Genomic DNA, 27,478 nt, shown 5'->3' on the forward strand with positions numbered 1-27,478 from the left:
GCGTAGTGGTAGCACAACTTTACTACAGCTTGGGGCATTGGAGATTGGAGTCAATTCCAATGTCAGCAGTGATCAATTTTGTACATACCTTCCCATGTCCACGTGGGGTTCCTCCAGTTTCCACAGGCGTACTGGTTAGTATATTTATTGGTCATTGTAAATTGTTGTGTGATTAGGCTAGGGTTAAAAATTGTTTGGCTGCTGAGCAGCTTGACTTGGTGTTTGATGCTATATCTCTAAGTAAATTAAAAAAAAATAACATTGGGTAATTATTAGTTTTGTTTTCCAGCCAAACACTGAAAGCAGTGAGTCATTGCACCAGGAGCTCTGCAAAGCCTATTTCAGTGGAAATGGGAAGGAATTTTATAATTTTATAAGTGAGAAACTGACAACAGTAAGCAACAATCTGTATCCAGAAAAAAAATTTAATACACGTAGACTTGGACATTTCTTCATTTCACTTTCGCACAGGTAAATGTTATGGTTTTGGTATTCAGTTAAATACAGAATTATTTGTATCAATATTAATTATTATTTTTCTTCAATATTATTTTTCAATGAACAAAGACTTTGCTTGCTATAATGAAGGCCTAGGAACAGATTTGGAGACCCCCTTTAAAACAAGGTCCATAGAAACCAGTAATACTTAGCAATCTTTCTGGTGCAGTCAACGGAATCTGTTAGATAAACATACCTTTTAAATAGAAAAAAACCTCTCAAGGATATGCACTCTTCCATCTGACAATAATGGCCATTTGATGAATGATTTGTATGTTTATCTTGTCAAAACAGGCGTGGATCGCTTTTGGTTTACCTCCTCTTTACAGGGAGGAGATTAAATAGCTTCTGACTACTTTTCTCACCATTCCCAGCAGCAGGTATTCCCTGCAAAAGTTAAGGACTCACTCTACCTCCCACTATGAAAAATTTAGGACGATGAATGGTTCTTCAAGAACTTAATCCCTTTGTTAACTGTGGGAGAGCTGTATCTAGAATTATTATGATTATGATTATGAAGACACGTAGTCCTCTTTTATTGTCATTTAGTAATGCATGCATTAAGAAGTAATACATTATTTCCTCCGGTGTGATATCACAAAACACAGGACAAACCAAGACTGAAAAAACTGACAAAACCACATAATTATAACATATAGTTACAAACAGTGCAACAATACCATAACTTGATGAAGAAGTCCATGAGCACAGTAAAGTTCAAAGTTTCTCAAATGTCCCACATCTCACGCAGACGGGAGAAGGAAGAAAAACTCTCCCTGTCATGCTGACCACAATCCGACTCGGAGTCATCTGAAAACTTCGAGCTCTGATCAGCTCTCCGACACCGAGTACTGAGCGCCATCTCTGTCCGTACGATTCGACCTCCTTCTCGGTCGCCAAAAGCAGGCAAGGCCGGGGATTTTGAGGCCTACCCTCCAAAGATTCCCGACCACACAGTAACGACAGCAGCGAATGGGCGTTTCAGAAATTTCTCCAGATGTTCCTCTGTGCTTTCACGTCCATCCTCCATCAAATCAGAATTGTCCACTGCCCCTATTTAACAGATACGATATCATTTTTCACCGGAGGGCTGCGCACACGCAGGCGCGCCGCCTTCTTCTCCTCCTGCTTCTATTTATTTCTATTAATTTCTATTCTTCAATCTTTTTTATCTAGCCAACATTAATTTACAGCAAGATCAGTGATGTTTAATTCTAACCTTGAAAGTACATTTTTAAATTGCCTCCTTTTCCGACTTCTGTCACCATCTATGGTGGTTTTCTCAATAAAAGAAAACCACCATAGGTGGTTACAGAAGAAACCAAAATTATACTTTTAAAATGACCAGAATAATTTTGGTTCATACTGACTGAACTCAAAGCGTGCCAAGTAGACAAAGTACAGGAATGTTCTGACCTCTTGGTGTAGCAAGGCAGAAAAATTAATAGGAATCAAAAGTAAAGACGGAAAAATATTAGGATTTGCCTTCACCATGACCTGAATAAGTGACGAGAGTCTCCTTCGGTCTCCTCATCTTTCTGATGGCTGAGACCACCTTAGGACTTTCCAATGTTTGGAAACTCCACCTGACCTCCTGCATGGCCACAATATCTTGCTTTTGTCTACAATGCAACCAACTGTGTTCTCCCACTAAAATCAGTCTTTCTGACTTCTCATTTTTTGCAACTGGAGAAAGAACCATCACAAAACCTATTCAGCTAATACACATAATATAATCAAGAAGGAGGATTTGATTTTTGAAATTGTTTAATGTGCAATTTGTTCCTCTGTCTCTCTGGGGATAAGGGTTCTTAGTGCAACCTATACAATCCAATATGATCAAGTTTGTCTGTCTGAAGGGTCTCAGTCAAAGTAGCAATAAGACCTTCAGTCTCTGCACTTTTGCATTATCATTGGGCAGAGTAAACATCTTTTAAGATTGCTGTTATAGTCTTGGATAGATGCTGGTGTGTGTGCATGTCAGATGCAGAAAAGGATGACGTGCCTCCTCTTTCACTGGCAAGTATCCCTAGTAACATCTTGGGTTACGGTGAATATGCAAGTAATGGCCCATGAACTGAATACACAGAGGCCATCTGTTTCCTTTGCAAAGTACAACTAAGAATCAATGAGAGCAGAAAGGTATATTGATGAGCTGAAACCGAAAATGAATAAGATTAATTACTGAATAAAGGTGATGCCAACTATGACAGATTGCACACTGTGTGCTCAGTGAAACACAGCATTCCAGGCAGCAGCAGCAGCAGTGAAACAGAACTTCCACAGAAAATCTGCAGAAGAGCAGCTTGACTTGTGAAACAAATACTTATGGAGCAGAGGCAAGTTATCATACAGCAGGCAGGTATTACTTTGTGTCCTTAACTATGTGATGGATTGGTCCAATGCTTTCCAAACAAAGGCATTTCAGGGGTATAGCAGCAGGCCCCCCCCCCCCGTGTAATACTGAAGAATGGTCACACTAATAAATTTCACAGCCTGATTGCCGAGTGGAAATCACTTTGGATGATTCTTCATTCCTTTCATTACCTTCCATTAGGTGACATTCACAGTCTATTTCAAATTTTTACAAATTTACTTCTTTGGAGGTAGAACATTGTCCTCAAAATATCCCTGGTTCATGATGTTGCCAGCTGGAAAATATCTGGCCACTACAAAAGTGGAGCCATCCGTGGCTGAGGCCTTCCCAACACCCATCTTCTTGCTGTTTTTCCATACCATTGCTGTAAAGTGACCTACAGAAGAAACAAGAACACAAATTAGTAAATACAAGATCCACTGGGTTACATCTGCCTCTCTCTCACTCCAAATCCTGCCACAAGTCCTACGTTTACATACATTCATATTGTTCTAACCATTAATGACAGTAATGAACAACCCGCGAACTTCAGAATACTCTCCCCGGTTTCATTTTCTTCCAGGCTACTTGCTTCCTTGAGACTTGCCAAATCTTTGTATTTAGTCAGAAATATCAATAAACTATTCCCTCCATTTCTTGCTCTACCGATGTCCCTTCATTTGCTGAGAATCCCTATAATTTTCTGGTTTTTTATTTGTGTTCCCATTCCTTCTGCCCATTTTATCATATTGCCAGCTCCAAAATAGCATGGTGAGCACACCATTGCCCTATGGACTGCCTTCATCTTCCCAAGGATTCAACGCATTATGTTTTTGGATGAAGTAAAGCACTAGAAAAGAGTTAAACGATCAAAAAGTGGCTTGTTTATATCATCTATCCCCAAACTGGATACATGTACTGGTTCTACAATCAATAGCGAGCAGTGAATGGTTATCGAGCCAATGGACATGCAATTCTCGCTGCTAAAGAAAACACTTATAAAACAGTGCCAGAAATCCAGCTAAAAGAAAGGCAGCACCTATAAGTCTGGTGGCAAATCTGTAGGTCACAATTATGTACTTTCTTCAAGAATCATTATTATGTTTGAACTTTTGCCTTATAAAAGACTCATTGTGTATGACTCGGTTCCATTTTCTCTCATCTGTGAGTCACCGTGGAGAAGCTGTGACACAAGAAAGCCTTGCTGAATTAAAGTATCACTTGCCAGCCGGTTGAGATGGAGGAACTGGGAGCTCCCCAAGGTCATTCTGGAGGCTTAATTTAAAATGACTGTCGTGCAATGAAATTATAAGATCCTACGCTGACAATAACCACTCAGAAATTATGCAGTGCAGCAACACTGCAAGGAGAATTTCTTGCCTGTTAACACTTTACTAACAAAAAAAAAAATCTCTTAAACTTCAGACTGTGGCTCCAAGAGCCCTTTTATCCTCAATTAGTTCACACCAGGAAATATCTCTCAGGTGTTTATGAAAAGGAACAGTCACTTAACCACAACAGGCAACACAATCAAGTTCATTCCTGTTGTTACAGACATTGTTCCCAGCATCAGCGGACTGTGAGTCAGAAACTCACCTCTGCAGTCCTTTTCCCAGTCCTCCATCCTTACCCATCAGTATCCATTCTATTAGTTACAGTGAGGCCAACTCTTGCACTTCCCACCACGGATCAACAAGCTTACCAGAGGCCTTGTGTTGTTCCATACTAATGCATTCACCACTAATCCGTCAACGATCAGGTTTTCACAGATGTATTGACAGAGAAGAAAGAATACATTTGGCTTTTCCTCTTAAAACATGTACAAAGTTCATACTAGTAACCTAAAAACTTTCCAGAGCGTAACATCTGCAGGAAACACTACATCTGCAAACACAAAGATTATAAATCACAGCCCAAGCCCTTATCTAACCAGCCTACTGGACTGCAGGACGTGGGGCATCCTTTGATTCAGTAATGAGGCATTCTTGTCTGCTGTGTACTCATAGGAGACAAAACTAAAATACAGCAATCATTTCCTATATGGTGTATGGGTCCTAAATGATAACAAAACAAGTAAGTTTTCCATACTAGAAATTCTTCAAGCCAATAGATGAGGCTGGACCTTGAAACCAATGCTAATTTTACTTTCTGGTGCTTTATTTTATTTAGGATACTTGAAGATGGTGTGGTCACTGCAGGAGAAGGAGAGTAGACTTACTGCTAAGCATATAATTGCATGACTGTACTTCCTGTCCATACCTTTCTAAGTCTTCAAAGAAAAGTTATGGTCTAGGTGTTACATCTATGTTTTGTTTCTTATCTCTGTTATACAGCTAAATATAAATAATACTGATCAATATTTGCACGCCTTGCTTTACATTGGGTGTATTGGTCTATCTACTTAGTAACAAATCATATTCATTCAAAAATTAGATTAGAAATGGACTAAAGATGCAAAAAAAGCAGATATCAGAAGATGGCAATAATCATTGCTTAGACTCATCTTTCCCCATCTTTAAAAAGGACTTGGATTCTGAAACTAATAGTGTGCCTATGGAGCTCCCAGACAACAGTAAAACAGGAAAGATAATTGGATATGTTTACAGTTCTATAAAGACATTCCACTTTACAAAACACAAGGCAAATTAAATGTAAAGCAGTAGAATTAGCATTGGCAATATGCCCAAGGACAGAATCAATACAGGAGTTTTAAATAAATGTAGGAACTAGTTAGGGCCATACAAAGGAACAACTTGAAATGGAAATACAAGTTGCAAGTTTTGTAAAAATAAGTTGCTATCACTAGTTCTCAGGCTTGTCTGTACATGGGGTGCAAAGGAATACCCTAACACAGTTTTCTTTAAGTTATTCTTTTCCCCCTAAATGAGTAATTCGTAGTAACTAAAAAATAACTACCATATAACTTGGCTCGCAGCACTTGGCAAGTGGATTGGAAAGTTCAGCTTTTATAGGGCTTCAGCTTGGCGTTAAAAGCCGTGTTAAGGCCAGAAACATGCTGTCATTGTTTATGATGTAGATAATGGGAATGTTAAGGCCATGAATGTACAAGTGTGTACAATCCCAGAGATGACAGTACGCCCAAGAAAGCTGGCATTATTAGTATCTCAGAACCCTCTCCAGAAAAGGCATATGTTCAGGTTACTTCAGAGTGCGTCAAATAGACGGCTAAAAATGAATGAAGTTACCCACCAATGAAGTGTACTTGAAATGTACTCAAAGCGCACTTCTTTCTGTTACATATATTTATTTTGAAGTGAATCCAGTCCAGGACAAATAAACAAATGGAGCGCCCACACATTCTTGGAATGTGCCATTTAAAGCACTAACATCATTACAACTTTGATCACCATTGTTCTACTTGTGCTAGATCAAAATATTTTTCTCAAGATAGAGACATAAAGGACAAATGTTTCTGATATTAATGTTGACATTAGACTTCCCTTCTCTTATTAGACTGCAGTGTGTTCATTGGCTTTTAGACCAAATACCCATAAGATGTAGGGACAGAACTGGCCCACTGAGTCTGCTCTGACAGGTCATCACAGCTGATCCATTTCCCCTCTCAGCCCCAATCTCCTGCCTTCTCCCCATATCCCCTCACGCTCTGACTAATCAAGAACCTATTAACACCTGCTTTAAGTATACCCAATGACCTGGCCTTCACAGCTGCCTGTGTCAACGAATTCCAGAGATAACATGACCCTCTGGCTAAAGAAATTCCGCCTCATCTCCATTCTATAAGGACACCCCTCATTCTTGAAGCTGTGTCCTCTAGTCTTAAGACTCACCCACCATAGGGAACATCCTCCCCTCATCCACTCTATTGAGGCCTTTCAACCTTAGATAGGTTTCAATGAGGTCACCCTCATTCTTCTGAATTCCAGTGAATACAGGCCCAGAGCCATCAAACGCTCTTCATATGACAACCCATTCAATTCTAGAATCATTTTCGTGAACCTTCTTTGAACCCGCTCCAGTTTCAGCATATCCTTTGCTAGATAAAGGGCCCAAAACTGCTCACAATACTCCAAGTGAGGCCTCGCCAGAGCTTTAAAAAGCCTCAACATTACAACCTTGCTTTAACATTCCAATCCACTTGAAATGAATGCTAACATCACATTCGCCTTCTCACCAATGACTCAACCTACAAATTAACCTTTAAGGGAATCCTGCATGAGGACTTCCAAAACCCTCTGCAACTCATTTTTTCATATTTTCTCTCCATTTAGAAAATAGTCTACCCTTTTATTTCTTCTACCAAAATGCATGACCATACACTTCCCAACACTGTATTCCATCTGCCACTTCTTTGCCCATTCTCCTAATCTGTCTAAGTCCTTCCATAGCCCCTCTACTTCCTCAAAACTATTTGCCTCTCCACTCATCTTCTTATTGTCTACAAACCTGGCCACAAAGCCATCAATTCCATCATCCAAACCATTGACATATAATGTTAAAAAGCAGTCCCAACACAGACCCCTATGAACATCACTAGTCACTGGCAACCAACTAGAAAAGGCTTCCTTTATTTCCACTCTTTGCCTCCTGCCAATCAGCCAATTCTCAATCCATGCTAGTCTCTTTCCAGTAATACTATGGGATCTTATCTTGTGAAGCAGCCTCATGTGTGGCACCTTCTGAAAATGGCCTTCTGAAAATCCAAGTACACAACATCCACCGATTCTCCTGTGTCTATCCTGCTTGCTACTTCCTCAAAGAATTCCGAAAGATTTGCCAGGCAAGATTTTCCCTTAAGGAAACCATGATGACTACAGTCTATTTTATCATGTGCCTCCAAGTACCCTGAAACCTCATCCTTAATAATCAACTCCAACATCTTCCCAACCACTGACATCAGACTAACTGGCCTATAATTTCCTTTCTTCTGCCTCTCTCCCTTCTTGAAGAGTGGAGTGACACTTGCAATTTTCCAGTCCTCTGGAACCATTCAAGAACCTAGTGATTCTTGAAAGATTATTGTTAATGTCTCCACAATCTCTTCAGCCACCTCTTTCAGAACCCTGGGTGTAGACCATTTTCCATTTTCTTTCTAAAGCCAATAACCAGCCCATCAGTTTTACTGGCATTAAGTGAGAGGTTATTGTGTCTTTTATTGCTGCGTTAAGATGACTCATCACCATCTGCGATTCGTCCAACAGTTGTGTAATCTGTACATTTGTTAATGACATTGCAGCTGTACTTAGCCACACAGTAATGTACAGAGTGCAATTTATGTCAATTATATATTAAATGAAGGAATACTAAAAAGTATTCCTACTGCTGCTAAGTTAACAAATTTCATGTCACATGTTGATAATAAATCTGATTCTGAAAAGGTTGACAGAACTAAGAATCGAAAATCGAACCAACCTCTATGGACAATTTACTAAGCATAAGATGAAAGTCCACAACACCAATTGTTCCCCTACGTGCAATTTGTCACAACACGAGCAGTATCACTAGAATGTGGGGTACTGTCTTTACTGTAATCTACAAATGTAGCTGTGGCATGAAACCAGCATTTCTCAATCATTAGATGGTAGAACCCATGAGTTGTCCAGCAAATCACAGCTTAACTTTTAATATGAATTACTGCTTTGAGAGGCATAGCTTTTTTCCATTGCCAAGTACTGGAGGGCTTGCATTTAAGGTGAGAGGGGACAAAATTCAAAGAGATTTGTGGGGCAAGTGTTTTTTTTAAAGAGATGGTAGGTGCAAGAAATGCACTGCCAGGAGTCATGGAGGAGGCAAAAAAGACAGAAGCATTTAAGAAGTTCTTAGATGCTCTTAGTGCATGAGTGTGCACAGGATGGAGGGATATGGACATTGGGAAGGCAGAAAGAATTAGTTTAGTTAGGCATATAATTACTAGTTTAATTATTTGGCAGAAGATCATTGGCTGAAAGTTCTGTTCCTGTGGTGTATTGTTCTATGATATCAACACGCAATCAGGACCACCAAAAACATACCAGCAAAGTAGCTCAAATTCTTTTGACCAGGTAGCTGAATAAACAAGGGCGTCTCCATTGCTACAGCATTCACATGGTGGGCCCGACGTGGACACTGCTCCTCATCATTCTGTACTAACCTTACATCTGCATTGATGGTAGTTAGAAACTGCCTCAACCTCAAAATAAATGGAACAGTTCCAGTAATTACTTAAAGTTTGTGATTGCTCTATTCATTAGGATGCTTTCACAGTATGTTAAAAAAAAAGGACAGAGGAGCTAATGAAACTAATTACAGTTAAATCACCGGATAAATGAAATTTGGTCTAATCTGTATATTGTTCAGACCAATTGTTATACGAATAGAAAGCCTAGGTTAATGAAAAGCACAGAATGAGCTTATCACAAAAATTAGTTCTATATCCCTGAGGTTCACACAACAGCAAACAAAATTGGAAGACAGCTAGAAAAGACCAATGTATGATTTCTGTCACAAACAGAGTGTACACATTTATGAGATATCTAGAGAGACAACTGAAACAATAAGGCATAGAAGGCTCTCGACCAATTGCTAGTGGATGGGAATGGTATTGAAAGGTACTTGATGGCTGACAAGGACATGGGGGGGGCGTCACAGGGCCTGTTTCTGTGCTTTATCACTCTCTTCATTAAGTACACCAGTACAGCTGCACATTAATGCAAATATCTAATCAGCCAAATCTTGTGGCAGCAACTAAATGGATAAAATCATGCAAGCATGGTGAAGAGGTTCAGTTGTTCAGACCAAACATCAGAATAGGGAATAACTGTGATCTACATGACTTTGACTATGGAATGATTGTTGGTGCCAGACAGGGTGGTTTGAGTATCTCAGAAACTGTTGATCTCCTGGAATTTTCACGTGCAATAGGTGTGAATCATTTTACAGAGAATGGTGCGAAACACAAAGAAACATCCAGTGAACCACAGTTCTGTGGTTAATGAGAGAGGTCAGAGGAGAATGACCAGACTGCTTCAAGCTGACAGGAAGGCAACAGTAACTCAAATAACTACACGTTACAACAGTGGTGTGCAGAAGAGCATCTCTGAAAGCATAACACATCAAACCTTGAAGGGGACGGGCTACAGCAGCAGAAGAGCATGAACATTTTTCGTTGTACTTTTGGTGTAAATTTTGCTTTTGAAATTTGGTGTCAACAGAACAGAATTTAAGAAGTGGATACAACACAAAACCAGCACTCTATTGTGCATAAGCAGCCAAAACTTCAATTCTTTTTGCCTCATGTGTTCTATTACTCACCAGAGTTAATCCTTCTTGGAACCTTTTCATATAATACCGCTTGTCAATACCGCTTTTTCTCCAGGTATGCATCAAACCCATCTTAAATGCATTACCAGAATGTCAGCGGGTTAGTTAGTGGCATGTGTCTCTGAATCAAGGAAGTTGTTTATCCTTTCACAGTTCATATTTTTTTAAACATCATAGCAGGAAGCCATCTAGCCTGGAGTCTCCATCAACCCTCAGTGTAATTCCATGAGTCCTTTTCCAGCTTGTAAAATTTTCTCTCTCACCTGGCCCTCAACACAGCCCTGATTCTCTCATCACCAAACTATACTAGAGGCAATTTAAAGCACCCGATTATCTACCAGTCCCTACATCTAGAGATGTGTGGCAAAACTGGAGCAGTCATTAGACATGGAGAACTGGGAACTCCAGAGACACAACTGGAGGTCAGGATAAAGCCAGAGTTACTGGAGCTTTGAGAACGAAACTCTACTATCTGTGCCACTGTGCACAGAACTCCAGCACTGCTCCGGGACGTAGGCCTGATTCACTGCTGCACTGAGGTAGTCTTTTGAATGATGGAGTGTCTGTTCTCTTGAGTGAATGGGAAAAAAAAACTATGACATTATTTTCAACACAAACAGGGGTATTATCCAAGGGATTCCGCACAATAATTCTAACAAAACATCAAGATGATGATCTGATAATTATCACAGCACTGCTTGTTAAATCATGCTCTTTGCAAAATGCTTGGGAAAACTCACCAGGGAAACCAGCATAACTGGAAAGAGAAACAGTTATCATTTCAAGTCCAAGACAGTTCAAAGGTTTTGATGAAGGGGCCTTGAGCTGAAATATTAAATGATTTTTATTTATGGATTCAATTATGACAATCACAATACCCCCAAACATATTGTGCACCATTAACATTCTCTCTCCTACTGAACAATATGATATATAACTGACTGCTGGAGGATATCTGTGACAGTATCACCTTCTTCCCCTGCAGGAGAAAGGGTTCTCTCTAACTGGAGAACTCCTTTAAACAGTGTATAATGGGATATGGAGAGTGGACTCCATTCTATTGAACAATGAATTCTCAGGGCTTGTTGCAGATATGCTATCAGCTGCTTTGCTGAGCTCCAGTTTGGCGTGAGACATTAATTCAGCAATGCACATTCACTTACAACAAGATTTGCTTACTCTGCACATTTCCAAGGGTTGATACTGCGGTACCTGATTAACACCTTCCCAAGACATGATCCAGGGCCACGGATGCTGATTGACACAACATATAGAAACATAGAAAACCTACAGCACAATACAGGCCCTTCAGCCCACAGAGTTGTGCCGAACATGTCCCTACCTTAGAAATTATTAGGCTTACCTATAGCCCTCTATTTTACTAAGCTCCATGTACCTATCTAAAAGTCTCTTAAAAGACCCTATCGTATCCGCCACCACCACCGTTGCCGGCAGCCCATTCCATGCACTCACCACTCTGAGTAAAAAAACTTACCCCTGACATCTCCTCTGTACCTACTCCCCAGCACCTTAAACCTGTGTCCTCTTGTGGCAACCATTTCAGCCCTGGGAAAAAGCTTCTGACTATCCACACGATCAATGCCCCTCATCATCTTATACACCTCTATCAGGTCGCCTCTCATCATCTTATACACCTCTATCAGGTCACCTCTCATCCCCTGACGCTCCAAGGAGAAAAGGCCGAGTTGACTCAACTTATCCTCATAAGGTATGCTCCCCAATCCAGGCAACATTCTTGTAAATCTCCTCTGCACCCTTTCTATGGCTTCCACATCCTCCCTGTAGTGAGGCGACCAGAACTGAGCACAGTACTCCAAGTGGGGTCTGATCAGGGTCCTATATAGCTGCAACATTACCTCTCGGCTCCCAAATTCAATTCCACGATTGATGAAGGCCAATACACCGTACGCCTTCTTAACCACAGAATCAACCTGCGCAGCTACTTTGAGCGTCCTACAAATGTACAAATATGTACACGTACATCAGATGTCAAACTGGAATCAGTTCAACACTCAATGTAGCCGAACAATAAGCATCCAGTGGTTGAATGTTGGACCAAAAGTAAGAAACAGAACATCACCAAAATTTTAATCTCTGTAATTCCAGAATTTCAATATACTTACAAGTTTACATGGGTTTGTAGGTTTGAGAATGACTTATAATTGAATTGGATGTAAAAAGAGCTAAGGACCAGCCTTTGAATAATGTCTCGGTGTTGTTAGAATTAAGTGTGTAAAAATATATAATTTCACTGATCCAGTTGATTTTAACAAGCCTCTTTTAGTTCTTATTGTTCACTGCATACTTCATGTCAGCTTCATATAGAAGTTCTTGAGAACTTGCAGCCACCAACACATTACAGGCACCGGTTGGTACAGACACATTACTCTACCTCCATAACTTGTACCAATTACAACCTGCAGTCCAGGGGTCTGACGCCCAGTGCAGATGCTCAGACCCAGTTTGAAGTTGCACTTGAATTTATCAAAAACATGCTTATCTTTATAAAACTTGATTTTCATAAGTTTCAAGTTCAAATTCTCAAGACATGCTAAGCAATCACAAATTCTCAGACGTGCTCAGCAATCATAAATTCTCCTTTAAGCCAGTTCATTTTGGATTCAAGCTGAAGAGCATCAGGCCCATTGTCATTTGGACTGTCATTTACTTGAAATGGCCAATGTAGAAATTAATTTTCATTTTTCTGGAATATAAATCCTGCGGTAAGTCCTAAAATGCATTATAATTCACAAATCTAGAAAATGAGGTTGAAATAATCAAATAAATGTTGATTATTATTCTTAATTTGCCACAAATCTATGCAGCAATTTGCCATCTTTTCAGTTTATAAGCTGCACAGTGCTTGCAACTTTTAGACTGTTTGCTTGCCAAGTAGCTAATCTTCCTCCACAGCCCACCACCCCCTCCCCACAAGCAATTCTCCCATATAATCGATACAGCCTAAAAAAGCACAAAAACAATGCATGTATCACCAAAGCACTGGCACCTTTGTGAGCAAAATATGGGCCACAAAATGTTGGAATCTGATTTTACTCTTATCACTTTTGACAAGAACAGTCACAAACCACACATCAATGTGGAAATACACATCAGAAGAGCTAACAAGGACATTAAGCCCAACCATTACTCCAACATAATTTAATGACAGTTCTCATCAATCCCATTTCCCCTAATTACATCCTTGTAACCTATTCTCTCTCGCACGTCATTCAAATCCAGAACAATTCTCCTTCCACCCACTCATATGAGGGGCAATTTACAGTAGTCAATTAACCTACTGACGAGAGGCTTTGGGAACAAACCAGGGCACCTGGGCAAAACGCAGATGGTCACAGGGAGAATGTATAAACTCCACACTGACAGCACCAGAGATCACAATTCAATCCAGCTGCTGGAACTCTTTGGTTTAAGAGAAGCCTCACCTATCACCTTCCAAGTAGCCTCCTTCCCCTCCCCCAACTTTTAATTCTGGCATCGTCCCTCTTCCTTCTCAATCCTGAAGAGGAGTGTGGGCCCTAAACATTGACTATCTATTCATTTCCATAGATGCTGCCTGGCCTGCTGAGTTCCTCTAGCATTTTGTGTGTGAACCTTTTACGTATTTTGGGAAGAATCTCAATCGAATTTCTTTCCCATCACCACTTGCCTTTCACTTGAAATTCAAAGCATCCTTTTACGAGGATGTTGCCTGGATTGGAGAGCGTGCCTAATGAGAATAGAACCATAGAACACTACAGCACAGAAAACAGGCCATTCGGCCCTCCTAGTCTGTGCCGAAACTTTATATTCTGCTAGTCCCATTGACCTGCACTCAGTCCTTAACCCTCCAGACCTCTCCCATCCATGTATCTATCCAATTTATTCTTGAAGCTTAAGAGTGAGCCCCTCACTTACCACGTCAGATGGCAGCTCATTCCACACTCCCACCACTCTCTGAATGAATAAGTTTCCCTTAATGTTCCCCCTAAACCTTTCCCCTTTCACCCTAAAGCCATGTCCTCTCGTATTTACGCAAGCACGAGGGAATCTGCAGACGCTGGAAATTCAAGCAACACACACAAAATGCTGGTAGAATGCAGCAGGCCAGACAGCATCTATAGGAAGAAGTACAGTCGATGTTTTGGGCCGAGACCTTTTGTCAGGACTAACTGAAAGAAGAACTAGTGAGATTTGAAAGGGGGAGGGGGAGGGGGAGAGCTGAAATAATAGGAGAAGACAGGAGGGGGAGGGATGAAGCTAAGAGCTGAAAAGTTGACAAGAATACAAGGATACAAGGCTGGAGAAGGGAGAGGATCATGGGACGGGAGGCCTAGGGAGAAAGAAAAGGGGAGGGGAGCACCAGAGGAAGATGGAGAGCAGGCAAGGAGTTATTGTGAGAGGGAGAGGGGGGGGGGAGAGAAAAGAGAGAGAAAGAGAGAGAAAGAGAGAGAAAGAGAGAGAAAGAGAGAGAAAGAGAGAGAGAAAGAGAGAGAAAGAGAGAGAGAGAGAGAGAGAGAGAGAGAGAGAGAGAGAGAGAGAGAGAGAGAGAGAGAGAGAGAGAGAGAGAGAGAGAGAGAGAGAGAGAGAGAGAGAGAGAGAGAGAGAGAGAGAGAGAGAGAGAGAGAGAGAGAGAGAGAGAGAGAGAGAGAGAGAGAGAGAGAGAGAGAGAGAGAGAGAGAGAGAGAGAGAGAGAGAGAGAAAAAAAAATAAATAAATAAATAAATAAATAAATGGGGTAAGAAGGGGAGGAAGGGCATTAACAGAAGTTAAAGAAGTCAATATTCATGCCATCAGGTTGGAGGCTACCCAGATGGAATATAACGTGTTGTTCCTCCAACCTGAGTGTGGCTTCATCTTGACAGTAGAGGAGGCCATGGATAGACATATCAGAACAGGAATGGAACGTGGAATTAAAATGTGTGGCCACTGGGAGATCCTGCTTTCTCAAATGGACAGAGCGTATTTATCTCTCCTAATCTAAGTAGAAAGAGCCTACTCACATTTACTCTATCTATACCCCTTATAATTTTGTAAACCTCTATCAAGTCTCCCCTCATTTTTCTGCGCTCCAAGGAATAAAGTCCTAACATGTTCATCTTCCCCTGTAACTCAACTCCTGAAGACCCGGCAACATCCTAGTAAATCTTCTCTGCACTCTTTCAATAGGTTGAATGAACTTAGCCTTTTCTCTTTGGAGCATTGGAGGATGAAAGGTGACCTGACAGAGGTGTATAAGATGATAAGAGGCATTGATCATGTGGATAGTCAGAGGCTTTTTCCCCAGGGCTGAAATGGCTAACACGATGGGGAAAAGCTTTAAGGTGTTTGGAAGTAGGTACAAAGGAGATGTTAGAGGTAAGTTTTTAGACACAGAGAGTGGTGGGTGTGTGGAATGCATTGCCAGTGATGGAGGTAGAGGCAGGTACAATAGGGTCTTTTAAGAGATTCTTAGATAGGTACTGTTAGAGTGAATTTTTTTTGGGTAGGTGATTTGTTTACTCTTAAATGACTTTGGCCACCAGACTTCTACTTGACAAAGTACTGTGGACTGAGTCCATGACAATGCGCTTCCTAAAAGGTGCGAATACCAGATGCTTCTGGCGCAGTAGTTTGACCTGATGCTGTAGTTTCGAAGACAGTATTATCTATATATTATAAATATTAATTGTCTTCTATGTTAGCACGGGAAATACCAAATAAATGTATCGTAGACTTAACTTACATTCCTAAAGGCTGTGGATACCAACCCAGACATGTTGGCGTCGGGAGGAAAGGATGGTATGATGTTTTGTATGTAGCTTCAAGAGGAAGCATTGTCTATAACTTTTTAAGTAGCGATTGCCTTTGTGTTTAGCATATAAATATTGAGCCCACATTGAGCTAGCAGACCTTTCTACAGAAAGCGTCTCCGTCCGTATGATGCCTGCTGTACCTTGTTGTGTTGAATAAAGAAACTGCTTTGTATCTACCAGTGACTCTGTCTCTCCAGTGGTTTCATCCATGTTACAACAGGTACATGGGGCTTAGAAAAATAGAGGGCTATGTGATAGGGAAATTCTAGTTTCTAGAGTAGGTTACATGGTCTGCACAACATCGTGGCCCGAAGGGCCTGTAATGTGCTATGTTTCTATGTATATCTATATCTATGAATTAGCCATTATCTTCCAATGCTCTTTGGCTATGAGGTACTGCCAGAGGTTTGGAGAGTGGTGAATGTTTCTCCTTTGTTCCAAAAAAACAAGAACAAGCTCAGCAAATTCAGGCCAATCAGTTTAACCTCAGTCATGGGAAAGTCACTAGAAACACTGACTAGGAACTGGATTACTTCTCACCTGGTGACAATGGTGGTTTAATTAAAGATAAAGAAGATTAGCTTTATTTGTCACATGTACATCGAAACATACAATGAACTGTATCGTTCGCATCAAATCAAATCAGTGAGGATTGTGCTGAGCAAGTATCGCAATGCCTCCAAAGCCAATATGACACGCCTATAACTCACTAACCCTAACCGTACGCCTTTGGAATAGGGGAGGAAACCAGAGCACGTGGCAGAAACCCACATGATCATGGGGAGAATGGAGAAACTTTTCGTAGACAGCAGCGGGAGTTGACCCCTGACACTGGAATAGAGTTAGGCTAATCACTATGCTACCATGCTGCCCAAGTTATCACAGATTCAGTAAGTGTTTATATAATATTGTTACTTCATCAGAATGATATTGCTGATGAGGTAACAAATAAAACTAATGAGAGCAATGCAGTTGAACTGGTATACATAGATTTACAAATGGCTTTAGGTAAGGCACCATTCAATATGCCTTCAGCAAAGTTGAAATAAATAGGCTAAGAGGGACATTAATAGCTTAGGAACAGACAGTTATGGTGAATGGTTGTTTTTTTTGGAGTGATGGAAGATGAATAGTGGCTTTAGTCAGAGCTTGGTGTTGGGGACATTGGTTATTTTGATCTAAACTAACTACCTTAACTTGGGGATGCAAGCCTCAATTTCTAAGTTTGCAAATGACACAAAACTGGGCAGTATTCGAACCATGAGGAGGATAATAATAAATTCCAGCAGTAAAAAAAAAGTCTAATACAATGAGAAGACATATAACAGATTAAGCTTAATGAAAAGAAGTGTGTGCTGGTGCAACTTATAGGAAAGATGAGGAGAGATATAACATAATAAAGGATACTGTTCTAAAAGTGGCCTGGGACCTCTTCATTTAAAATGGCAGGACAGATTGAGAAAAGTTCAAAGTAAATTCATTATCAAAGTGCATTAAGTTCACCATATACAACCCTGAGATTCATTTTCTTGCATTCATAGTAAATACATGAAACAAAATAGAATCAATGAAAGACCACATCCAACAGGATAGAAAACAACCAATGTGCAAAGGGCAACATACTGCAAAAACAAGAAGAAAAAAAGTAATAATAACAACTAAATAAATAAGCAGTAAATATTGAGAACCTGAGATGAAGAGTCTTTGGAAGTGAGTCCATAGGATGTGGGAACAGTTCGGCGATGGGGCAAGTGAAGTTAGGTGAAGTTATCCCCAAGGGCCTGGTGGTTGAGGGGTAATAACTTCCTAAAGCTAGTTCAGCGGTTAATAAGGCGTAGAAAAATTCTGGGCTTTATCAGTAAAGTCATGGAATATAAAAGCATGGAAGTGAGTCACGCTGAACTTTATTGAAATGTTGGTATGACCTCAGATGGAACATTGTGTTTAATTCAAGTTGCCTCTTTGGAGGAAGGATGTGGAGATAGAGGAGATTCACAAACATTGTTTTTGGAATGAGGCACTGCAGTTACATGGATGGATTAGAGAGGCTACATGAAAAATTCAAAGCTAATACGGAGAAAGAATTGAATGGATGATCGATCTATGGAGTAGTTTTACAGGAAAACGGGAAACATATAGTGCTAATTCATTTGAATTATACGCTAGATAATACATTAGATATTGTGCATGATAATAGGTTATAATTCTCTGATTTTTATGAACAACACAACTTTGACCCTGAAGCCTCTCATCAGTTGGGGTTTTGTTCAGTGGGAGTTCTCAATGCTAAAACTAAGCCATCACTATTATTCATGAATCATGGGTCTATCAGAATGGTAAAATTATATGTGTCATGGTCTTTTCTAATCTAGAAAACCCAATGTTGCAGAGGCTGCTGCAGTGGTGAGTCACCTGTGCTCATCGCTAAACTACTTCACAAGCACTCACTTGACATTTGCAGATTTATCATTGTCAGCCCGTTCTCAGGGCTCAGTCCTCAAAGGTGAGACCCATGATGACAAGAGTTATGGAGTAGTGAACGAGCAGAACAGACCCTGCATATAAAACAATTGTTTAAGAAAAGCAACTCAAAAAAGTGCAATTAGAGAGTCCTATGTGAAAAATAAGATTGGGCCTTCATCATTTGCAGAGGAATCTCTGACCTGACAAATACACTATTGACATCTGAAGATCCAACATTCAGGTGGAGAAAAGTCAACAGTACTCCTGGAACTGCCATTATTTCACAGCAAACTTCAGCCCTGTGTCTGCTGTATGAAAATTAATTTTAGTAGTTATTCGGCCACAAAATTCGTAACTGTGTTCAAAAGCTTAGATACAAAGTTATTAAAATTAAGAGAGTTAGCATGATTAGGAATAAAATTAAGTATCATTTTCTCCTCAATGGCAATATTGGCTTTAATATCTGACTTGATGACTACCATAGACAAAAACACTGTCAACTGGATATAGCTTACAACACAGAAAATCTCACACACAGTGCAGGAATGTGTAGGATGAGAGAAAAGTGATGCAGAAATGGTGCAGAAAGCAAGGTAGACTCTAAGCCTTTTCAAAGGTAACAATTTGGGAAACCAGGAATGGTTAGTCTGAGCAGAAACACAATCATTCCAGTGACATCAATGACACAATCGTCTCCAGTGTTTCTTTCAGCTCACAGTGCTGAATCTGCATTTACCTTGATTACAGCAGGGAGGATGAGCAATGAAGACCTACACCAGAGCAGCTTAAGGAACACCTTCTCTACTTCCATTCCAACATCTGGAACAGTGCTGGAGCCGGATGGATTCACTGCCATGCGTAGATTACATTGCAATAATCAGGAATCAAATCATATGAACTGCAGGCCAATTGATATCACAACCAGCATGGTAACATAAGCAATTAGAAGATGGTAGATATCCATGTTGTTTCAAAAATGATTTGTCTACTATACTGTATATTGAATATAATATTCACAATTATTTTGTTTTCTGATTTAAAAATAATAATTCTTAAATACTCTTCGCCATGCACAGAGAAACAGCCAGTTGTCCAGTTTAAACATGCTGACAGGGATACAGACCACGAAAATATTACCCCCACCCCCCCACCAAAGTAAGCGCTGACCTTATGGAACGATAGTAGCATCTCACCAGATTATACAAGGCTAAATCTTACTGCCAGATTTTTCCTTCACGAGTTTTTTTCTATAATAGGCATCAGGTCAAGTTGACTCATGCGGCTGATCCAACAGCATAACATCAATCAACATAGCCTTTCCACATTTATTCAGTGCCTATCAATATTGTTAGGGGAAATAAAGGACAAATTCTCTCATATTTCCAGAGACACATTACATGTACATGGTGTTGGATTATGCATTGCTAGCAAAACACATACTTTTGTATATTAGCTTGAAATTTCCTACTATCGCTTCAAGGCCAATTTATTTTAAAAAAGCAGCCACTTGCATTCCTGCCTTTGTCAAACATTCCTTCTTGAAAAACACCAAACTAACTCTTCCATAGTGATAACAGTAAATTGGGTATCTCACTTAGAAGCAGAATCTTTCCAGCAGCAACGTAAGCTTTTATCCCTCCATCGTATGCTAGATGCACATCCTTGACCAAGAAATATGTGGTCACACACACTATAGAATGAAAAATGTCATTTCTAGATTATTAGCTCCTAAGCCAATGAGTTGGGCTGAAATCACTGAGGAATCAGTGGCCTTTGCCAGACGGGAGAAGAATTCATGTGAAGAAAGTTTTCCAAACATAGAGTCATAGAACACAACAGCACGGAAACAAGCCCTTTGGCCTATCCAGGCCATGTCTGTAAACGTAACTTTGCTGGATCAAATAACGATAGCACAAAAAGATCGTTACTTATCTTTTCACCCGTTTATTTCTTTGAGCTCAGCCGGCGAGTGAACTTGGACCCGACATTAGGGAGAGACTCTTTCTCATCTCCCCGGCGGTTCTACAAGTTCACTGCCCGATGTCAGAATTGTCAGAAGTTATAAGGCCACCAATACAAAAGAACAATCAGTTTGATAACTATTCCGGTCAAGTCAATGGACTATTGATACAAAAGTACAATCAATTTTTTAGACATTCCAGCCACCTTAAAGAAAAGAATGTCCTACCTGGTTTGCTGGAGCCACAACTTAATTACAAAGATAAGAACATCCATAAAATTTATGCTTTAAATAAGAAAGGAATGTTCTAATTTCATCAGGTACTGCTTTTTGTCAAAATCAAAAGGTGTGAAAATCCCAGAGACATCTATGTGGATCTGGGCGAACTTTAATCATCTTGCTCCAAAGAAGGCAGCTGTGAGACATTATCCAAACACACTGCAGTCACAGACATAGTCAGTACTGAATCCATTGTTTACAGGAATCTTGAGAATCCCCCTTAAAGTAAAGTTCCCTTAAACTTTATCATGTCAACCTGCTTTTCTGACTAGTCCCATCTAACTGTACCTGGATAATAGCCCTCCATACCCCTCTCATCCATGTACAGTACCTATCTAAAGTTCTCTTAAATGCTGCAATTGAATTCGCATACACCTCCTCCACTGGCAGGTCATTTCACACTTGTACCACACTTTGAGTGAGGAAGCTCCCCCTATTAATATTTCACCTTTCACCCTAAACCTATGACCTCTAGTTCTAGTCTCACCCAATTTCAGGGGGAAAAGCCTGCTTGTATTTATGCTGTCTATACCCTTAACAATTTTGCGTAACATGATAAGATCTCCCCCCATTCTCTTATGACTATTAAGTCCTAATATATTCAACCCTTCCCTGTGACTCAAGTCCTCAAGTCTCAGCAACATTCTTACAAATTTTCTCCGCACTTTTTCAAGCTTACTGACATCTTTTCTGTTGACTGATGACCAAAACTACATACAATGCTCCAAATTCAGTCTCGCCAACATCTTATACAACTTCAACAATCGTCCCAAATCCTGTACTTAACGCTCTGATTTATGACCGACAATGTGCCAAAAGCTTCCTCGACAAACCTATCTACCGCTAATGCCACTTTCGAGGAACTACGGATCTGTCTCCCCAGATCCCTTTGCCCTACCGCACACCTCAGTGCCCTACCGTTCGCTGTGCAAGTCCTGCTCTGGTTTGTCCAGGTGAAGTTTGCCAAGATGAAGTCTGCTATTTCCAGTCAACAAGGAAGATTCCCACTATGTTAAAACCTAGAATATAATCACAGTTGTCTGCTAATCATTACCCAGAGCAGGAATTATTAAACATCTTCACTTCTGCTTCACAACAAAAAGATTATACTTTTAACGAACATCACACAAAATACAGCAATCGCTACAAGGACATTTGGGAATGGTGTGCCTCTTCTGCTTTATTACCCTGAGATGAAAGTAACAAAGCTTGAACTCACCTGTACCAGAGGAAAAGCCAGGACATCTAAAATTGTAATTTTTTATCTCACTGTACCACCGATCAGCAACTTCCTTACCTGCAGGACAGATGAAAAAAAACTAAGTTTTCAATGTTTCCAGTCATTTTGAAGGAGAAAATATGGTAAATGCACTGTTGCACTAATATTCTACAAAGGCACATATATTATCAAGCAAATATACAAAATGGCTGCATTACATTAGTTACCGATCTCAAAGTCAACCCCTAGTCTATGATGAAGATGTCCAATGTCAGACATGTCAGCAATACAGTCTGCCATCCCCATTGGAACAGCTCTTTTATTTAGAGCCTCCATGCTGAGGGCATTTGTTCATTTATCAAAGCAGTGCGATTGGAGGTTTATGCAGAGACAACAGGGATGACATGTTTCCAATGTTTATTTTTAAATTAGTCTGCCACAGGTGGCACAGGAGGGCAAAGACTATCCTAACCCGTAAAATTAGCCATAAGCTCATGGTCTTTGGTTTTGATCTTCAAATATGCATTTCTTCACATAGTGAAGGGTGGCTGGCACACTGAAGTCAATGTGAATTTCAGATATGGGAAGATGTCCATGGTTCCAGGGTCTTGCTATGACCTTTTTATTCAGTTACGCAGGGAGGGGAGGTATTAGAGGACCTCTGTTTTCTGGAGACCCCGGGTCATGTACACTGCAGTAACACGCACACTGCAACCTTGAAAAATGAGGGTGGAGGAACCCGAGGTTTGCAGTCGAGGTGAACTGCTTCCCTTTGTCCGGCAGGACAGCTCCACTTCAGTGGGATCTTTGTTGGAACAAGGTGCTACTTCATGGTGAGCAAGGCGTTAGGGTTACAATGCAGCCACGACTGATTCCATTCTACAATGAAACTGAGTTTTTTGGTGAACCTGTTGACATTGGAAGCTGAAGATAGTTTTCAGACAAAGTACTGAAGTACTCAGAACACAATAAAATTTTATTTTATTTACTCAAGGAACACAAGAGAACAAAACCAGATTGCTGAAAATGTCAGTTGAGCTCCTCATACAAGGACTAATCAACCGAACAACACTGGAGTACATGACCAGAGGGAAAACTAACATCAGAGTAATGTGCTGCAATTGCATAACATCAGCCTCCCCACCAGTAGTAGCTGATATATGGTGGGGGGGGGGGGGAGGGGAATCACTCAACAAAACAGCAATTTAAATACATGTGGCAACAACAAAAAGAATTCAGTGTTGTCAATGCATTTTCTAGAGATGAAAATAGAGAGTGTGGAAGAATGTATTGATGGATAGTCTAGGATTAAGAAAACTTCACAGAAAAAAAAATCAATGGCAAATTCATATTTTACCATTCCAGAAAGACCAAAGTGAAATGTTAACTATTCTTCTCTCTCCATAAATGATTTCTGACCTGTTGAGCATCACCAGCATTTGTGTTTTTATTTTGGCTTTTCAGTATCCGTGTTATTTTGTTTGAGGGTACCTCGGGTTAGAGCTGTTTCTGTACTGTGCAAGGACTGAAATCCAATTGAAGGAAAGGATAGATGAAAATATGCAAGGCTTCAACTATACCGGTGCCTAAGAAGAACATGGAAACCTGCCTCAAAGACTATCATCCGGTAGCACTTACGTCCATTGTGATGAAGTGCTTTGAGAGATTGGAGATGAAACATAACAACTCCTCCCTGAGAAGTGACTTAGATCTGCTCCTATTTGCCTACCAGCAGAACAGGTTTCAATAGGTACATTTAATGTCAGAGTATACAATCCTGAAATTCTTTCTCTTCGCAAACATCCACGAAAACAGGAGTGCCCATGACAGATGCCATTTCATTGGCTCCCCACTCAGCCCTGGAACATCTGGATAGCAAGGATGTATACATCAGGATGCTCTTTATTAGCTAAAGCTCAGCATTCAATACCATCATCCCTTCAAAACTATTCAGTAAGCTTTAAGACATTGGCCTCAATACCTGCTCATGCAATTAGATTCTTGATTTCCTCACTTGCAGACTCAAATCAGTTCGGATTGGCAATAACATCTGCTTTACAATCTCCATCAGCTCAGGTGCACCACAGACTTTGTGCTTAGTCCCCTGCTTTACTCACTTTATACTTATGACTATGAGGCTAAGCACAGCTCCAACGTCGTAGTTAAGTTTGCTGACGACTCCACTGTTATTGGCGGAATCAAAGGTGATGATGAATCAGCACACAGGAGGAAGATTGAAATTTTTTTGTCTATTGAGATCCAGCAGGGAATAGGCCCTTCGAGCACTTTGAGCCACGCCGCCCAATCAAACCAAATCACAGGACAATTTACAATGCCTTTATTAACCTGCCAACTGGTATCTCTTTGGACCGTGGGACAAAACCGGAGCACCTGGAGGAAATCCATGTAGTCATGGGGAGAACAAAGAAACTCTTTACCAGCAGCAGCAGGAGGAATCTGGCAGAGTGGTGCTACAACAACAATCTCTCACTCTATGCCAGCAAGATCAACGAGCTGAGTATTGACTTCAGGAGAAGGAAACTGGAGGTCCATAAGCCATTCCTCATTGGGGAATCAGAGGTGGAGATGGTCAGCAACTTGAAATTCCTCTGCGTTATCACTATAGAGGATTTGTCCTGGGCCCAGCACGCAAGTGCCATTATGAAGAAAGTGCAGTAGCACCTCTACTTTCTTAGAGGTTTGCAAAGATTTGGCATGACATCTAAAACTTTGGCGTACTTCTATAGATGTGTGTCGCAGTGTATATTGACTGGTTGCATCAAGGCCTACTATGGAAACACCAATGCCCTTGAAAAGAAAATCCTACAAAAAGAAGTGGATGTGGCCTAGTCCATCATGGGTAAATCCCTCTCCACCATTGAGCACAACTACACAGAGGGCTGTCGCAGGAGGCCAGATCCATCAGAGCACCCCCACCACAGTGCTCTTTTCTCGCTGCTACCATCAGGAAGAATTACAGGGGCCTCAGGACCCACACCACCAAGTTCAGGAAGTTATTACCCTATAAGCACTGGGCTTTTGAATCAGAGGGGATCATCCTTTAAATTTCAGCAAATCAGGCAACCTTTTATTCAATATTTTCATTTGATTTGATTTATTACTCTTCCAATTTTTTTCGAAGTTTTAGATTTGATCAGAAAGTCTTTCCTTTTTTTTGGTCATATCTTCAGAATGGACTGCCCAGTCCCTTTTTTCATATAGTGTAGTGGGTTTTTTTCCTTCTCATTTAACAATTTAAAGTTTTTTTTTCTCTCTAAATTGATAAGAAGAGAATTAGCTGTCTTTTTTATTATATTCTACATATTAGCTTAATGCTATGTATGATTTTGATAATGTCTATTTCACTTTGTATTGATTTGATATATATATTTGAGATAATTCTCTTGTTTGTATATATGCTCTTTTAGTCATAAAAAGATTAATAAAGAAAGAAAGAATCAGAGGGGATAATTTCACTCAACTTCACTCACCCATCACTGAACTGATTCCATCACATACTGAGTCCACTACACCATGGACTCAATTTCAAGGACTCTTCATCGCATGTTCTCATGATTTATTGCTTATTTATTTAGCTTTTATATTTGCAGTTGGTTGTCTTTTGCACATTGGCTGTTTGCCTGTCCTGTTGGGTACGGTCTTTCATTGATTCTATTGTGTTTCTTGGATTTACTGTGTGTTAATGCAAGGAGATGAATCTCAGGGTTGTATATGATGACATACATGTACTTTGATAATAAATTTACTTTCATCTTTGATGTACAACTTCTGCAGATTTTATTAGGATTTCATCCACTATGCAAGAGTAAATTTATAATATACAGTTAGCAATCTTATCAAAATAAATAACTAAATAAAATCAATATTAGTGGAAATGTCTTCCCCCCCCATCTGTAAAACTATAAAAACATGAATGGGAGATAAACCATTCTCTACTAGCACCCCATGCAACACACACAAACGCTGGGGGAGCTCCATGGCTCAGGCAGAATCCATGGAAATGAATCAACAGTTGACGGTTGCTTTGGGCCATGACCCTTTTTCAGCCTCTCAGTCCCAAGAGCATTGATTTGCTAACGTTAGAAAATCCCAGAATTCTACACTCCCACCAGCCTTTCCTTGGAGTATGAGACAACACAAATGGTACACTCTGCCCTGTCCAACAGGACCCACAATTAGAAAGCATTGAGCAAGTGCATTTAGCACTTTCCCTTATTCCAGTCATAAGCACTATGTAAAAACTTATCATGAGGTCGCTAACCTGCAGCCAAGAGATTAGAAATACGGAAATGGAATCCACCCAGTTTTTCCAAGATGCCCTGACTTCTAAATCGGTCCTGAACAGAAGTTTCAGATCAGAGTGATCAATTTAATAATCCAAATATTCGTCACAAACGTACATTTCTGCTTAGTCTGAAATGCATATACATTTTGTCGATGGGGGAAAGATACATATCGACCTTTAAGGTTTTGTTTCAGATTCATTCTTTGCATCAAAATTAGCGCACTAACCCGGCTGATCATATGACGCCCAGGCCAGGTTCTCTGCGCACTGTTCCCTGCTGGATTCCGAACTATGTTTAAGCACCCGGGTGCTGGCTAGAGCCTCCGCGTATCTGAAGGGAAACAGAGTGAGAGATGGGACATCAACGCAAAGTGAAGGAGCGAGTGAGACTGACCGTTATCTCAAAGTGGGAGTCTGTTAGTCAACGTACAGAAAAAGGAGAGCGCGGCCATCAACGTTTTGAGGGAGGGAGAGAGTGCAGTGAGAATCGCAACGTGAGTTGGGAGGGAACAGCCATCAGCACAAGGCGCAAGCAAACGATGCGAAATAGAGAACGGGAGGACCTCCTTACTGTTGTGCCTCTTTACAAAGTTTGTTGCACAGTTTCAACGCAGGCGCGCCATGTTTCTTCCTATAATCATTGTGGGCTTTTAAAACTTCACGAGAAAACTCCTTAGAAGCTGAAAATAAATTAAAATGTCCGATCTTTATAAGAGTACCAAAACACAGTTCCCGGGTAACGGCGTAAATAAGCGTGAAGGGACTAACCTGATTTGCCCATGATCGGTGGTTGCCGGCGATCTTTGCAATAGGAAGCCTTGCGGTTACTTCGCCCATCCCGCCGGCCCTTATAAGGAAGAAATGCTCCCTTTTCCCGGGTCCCGCCCGGAGGTGGATCGCCAGGGTGTGCGGTGCTGCAACCGGCCCTCCCCTCACGACGGGCGAGAGGAATGAGTTCCTGTACAGTACCGGGAATCGGAGATTGTTCTGCTGTCGGGGATTAGTGCTCAACGGCGCTGTTAGTGGCTCGGAGATGGGGGGAGATTTATTGCGAAGAAAAATCGTGAACGCTGATAGGTAACCTGAGAGGAACAAAGGGCACCCAGCAGGTCAAACCCGTTAACTTGTGTGTGGTTAATATTGCAGAATCGGTGACCTTACATCCGATCCGCAGACATTCCACCCTGCAAAAACTCAATTCAGGGAGGTAGCACCACCACCCTCGCCCCTGCCGACCTCCAAGGGTGTATATATACAGGACATTTGATTATGAAAGAACACAACAATTTATGTGATCACATATTGA

General features: G+C 40.7%; 1 protein-coding gene across 2 annotated transcripts; it reads right to left on the reverse strand.

Annotated features, from left to right (window-relative positions):
• Positions 1-280: 280 nt before the first annotated feature.
• On the reverse strand, positions 281-27,214 carry glipr2l (GLI pathogenesis-related 2, like). Of its 2 annotated transcripts, XM_063043905.1 has the most exons (6): positions 26,941-27,214; positions 26,744-26,852; positions 26,400-26,503; positions 21,867-21,944; positions 3,046-3,251; positions 281-1,551 (listed from the first exon to the last, which is right to left on the reverse strand). In XM_063043905.1, exons 1-5 carry the CDS (start codon positions 26,951-26,953, stop codon positions 3,091-3,093), a joined length of 465 nt encoding a protein of 154 aa, XP_062899975.1. In that variant the 5' UTR covers positions 26,954-27,214; the 3' UTR covers positions 281-1,551; positions 3,046-3,090. The 2 variants fall into 2 exon arrangements, with proteins under 2 accessions (XP_062899975.1, XP_062899974.1); XM_063043904.1 differs by lacking the exon at positions 281-1,551 and having other exon boundaries at positions 2,628-3,251; positions 26,941-27,209.
• Between the last annotated feature and the right edge of the window lie 264 nt (positions 27,215-27,478).

Source organism: Mobula hypostoma, chromosome 3, assembly GCF_963921235.1.
Source record: "Mobula hypostoma chromosome 3, sMobHyp1.1, whole genome shotgun sequence".
NCBI lineage: Eukaryota > Metazoa > Chordata > Chondrichthyes > Myliobatiformes > Myliobatidae > Mobula > Mobula hypostoma.

Coding starts and splice junctions, on each gene's coding strand:
- glipr2l (XM_063043905.1), bottom strand. Junction 26,504..26,743: donor CTTTGTAAAGAGGCACAACA/GTAAGGAGGTCC, acceptor GTTTCCCTTCAG/ATACGCGGAGGCTCTAGCCA. Junction 21,945..26,399: donor GGCGTCATATGATCAGCCGG/GTTAGTGCGCTA, acceptor TCTGTCCTGCAG/GTAAGGAAGTTGCTGATCGG.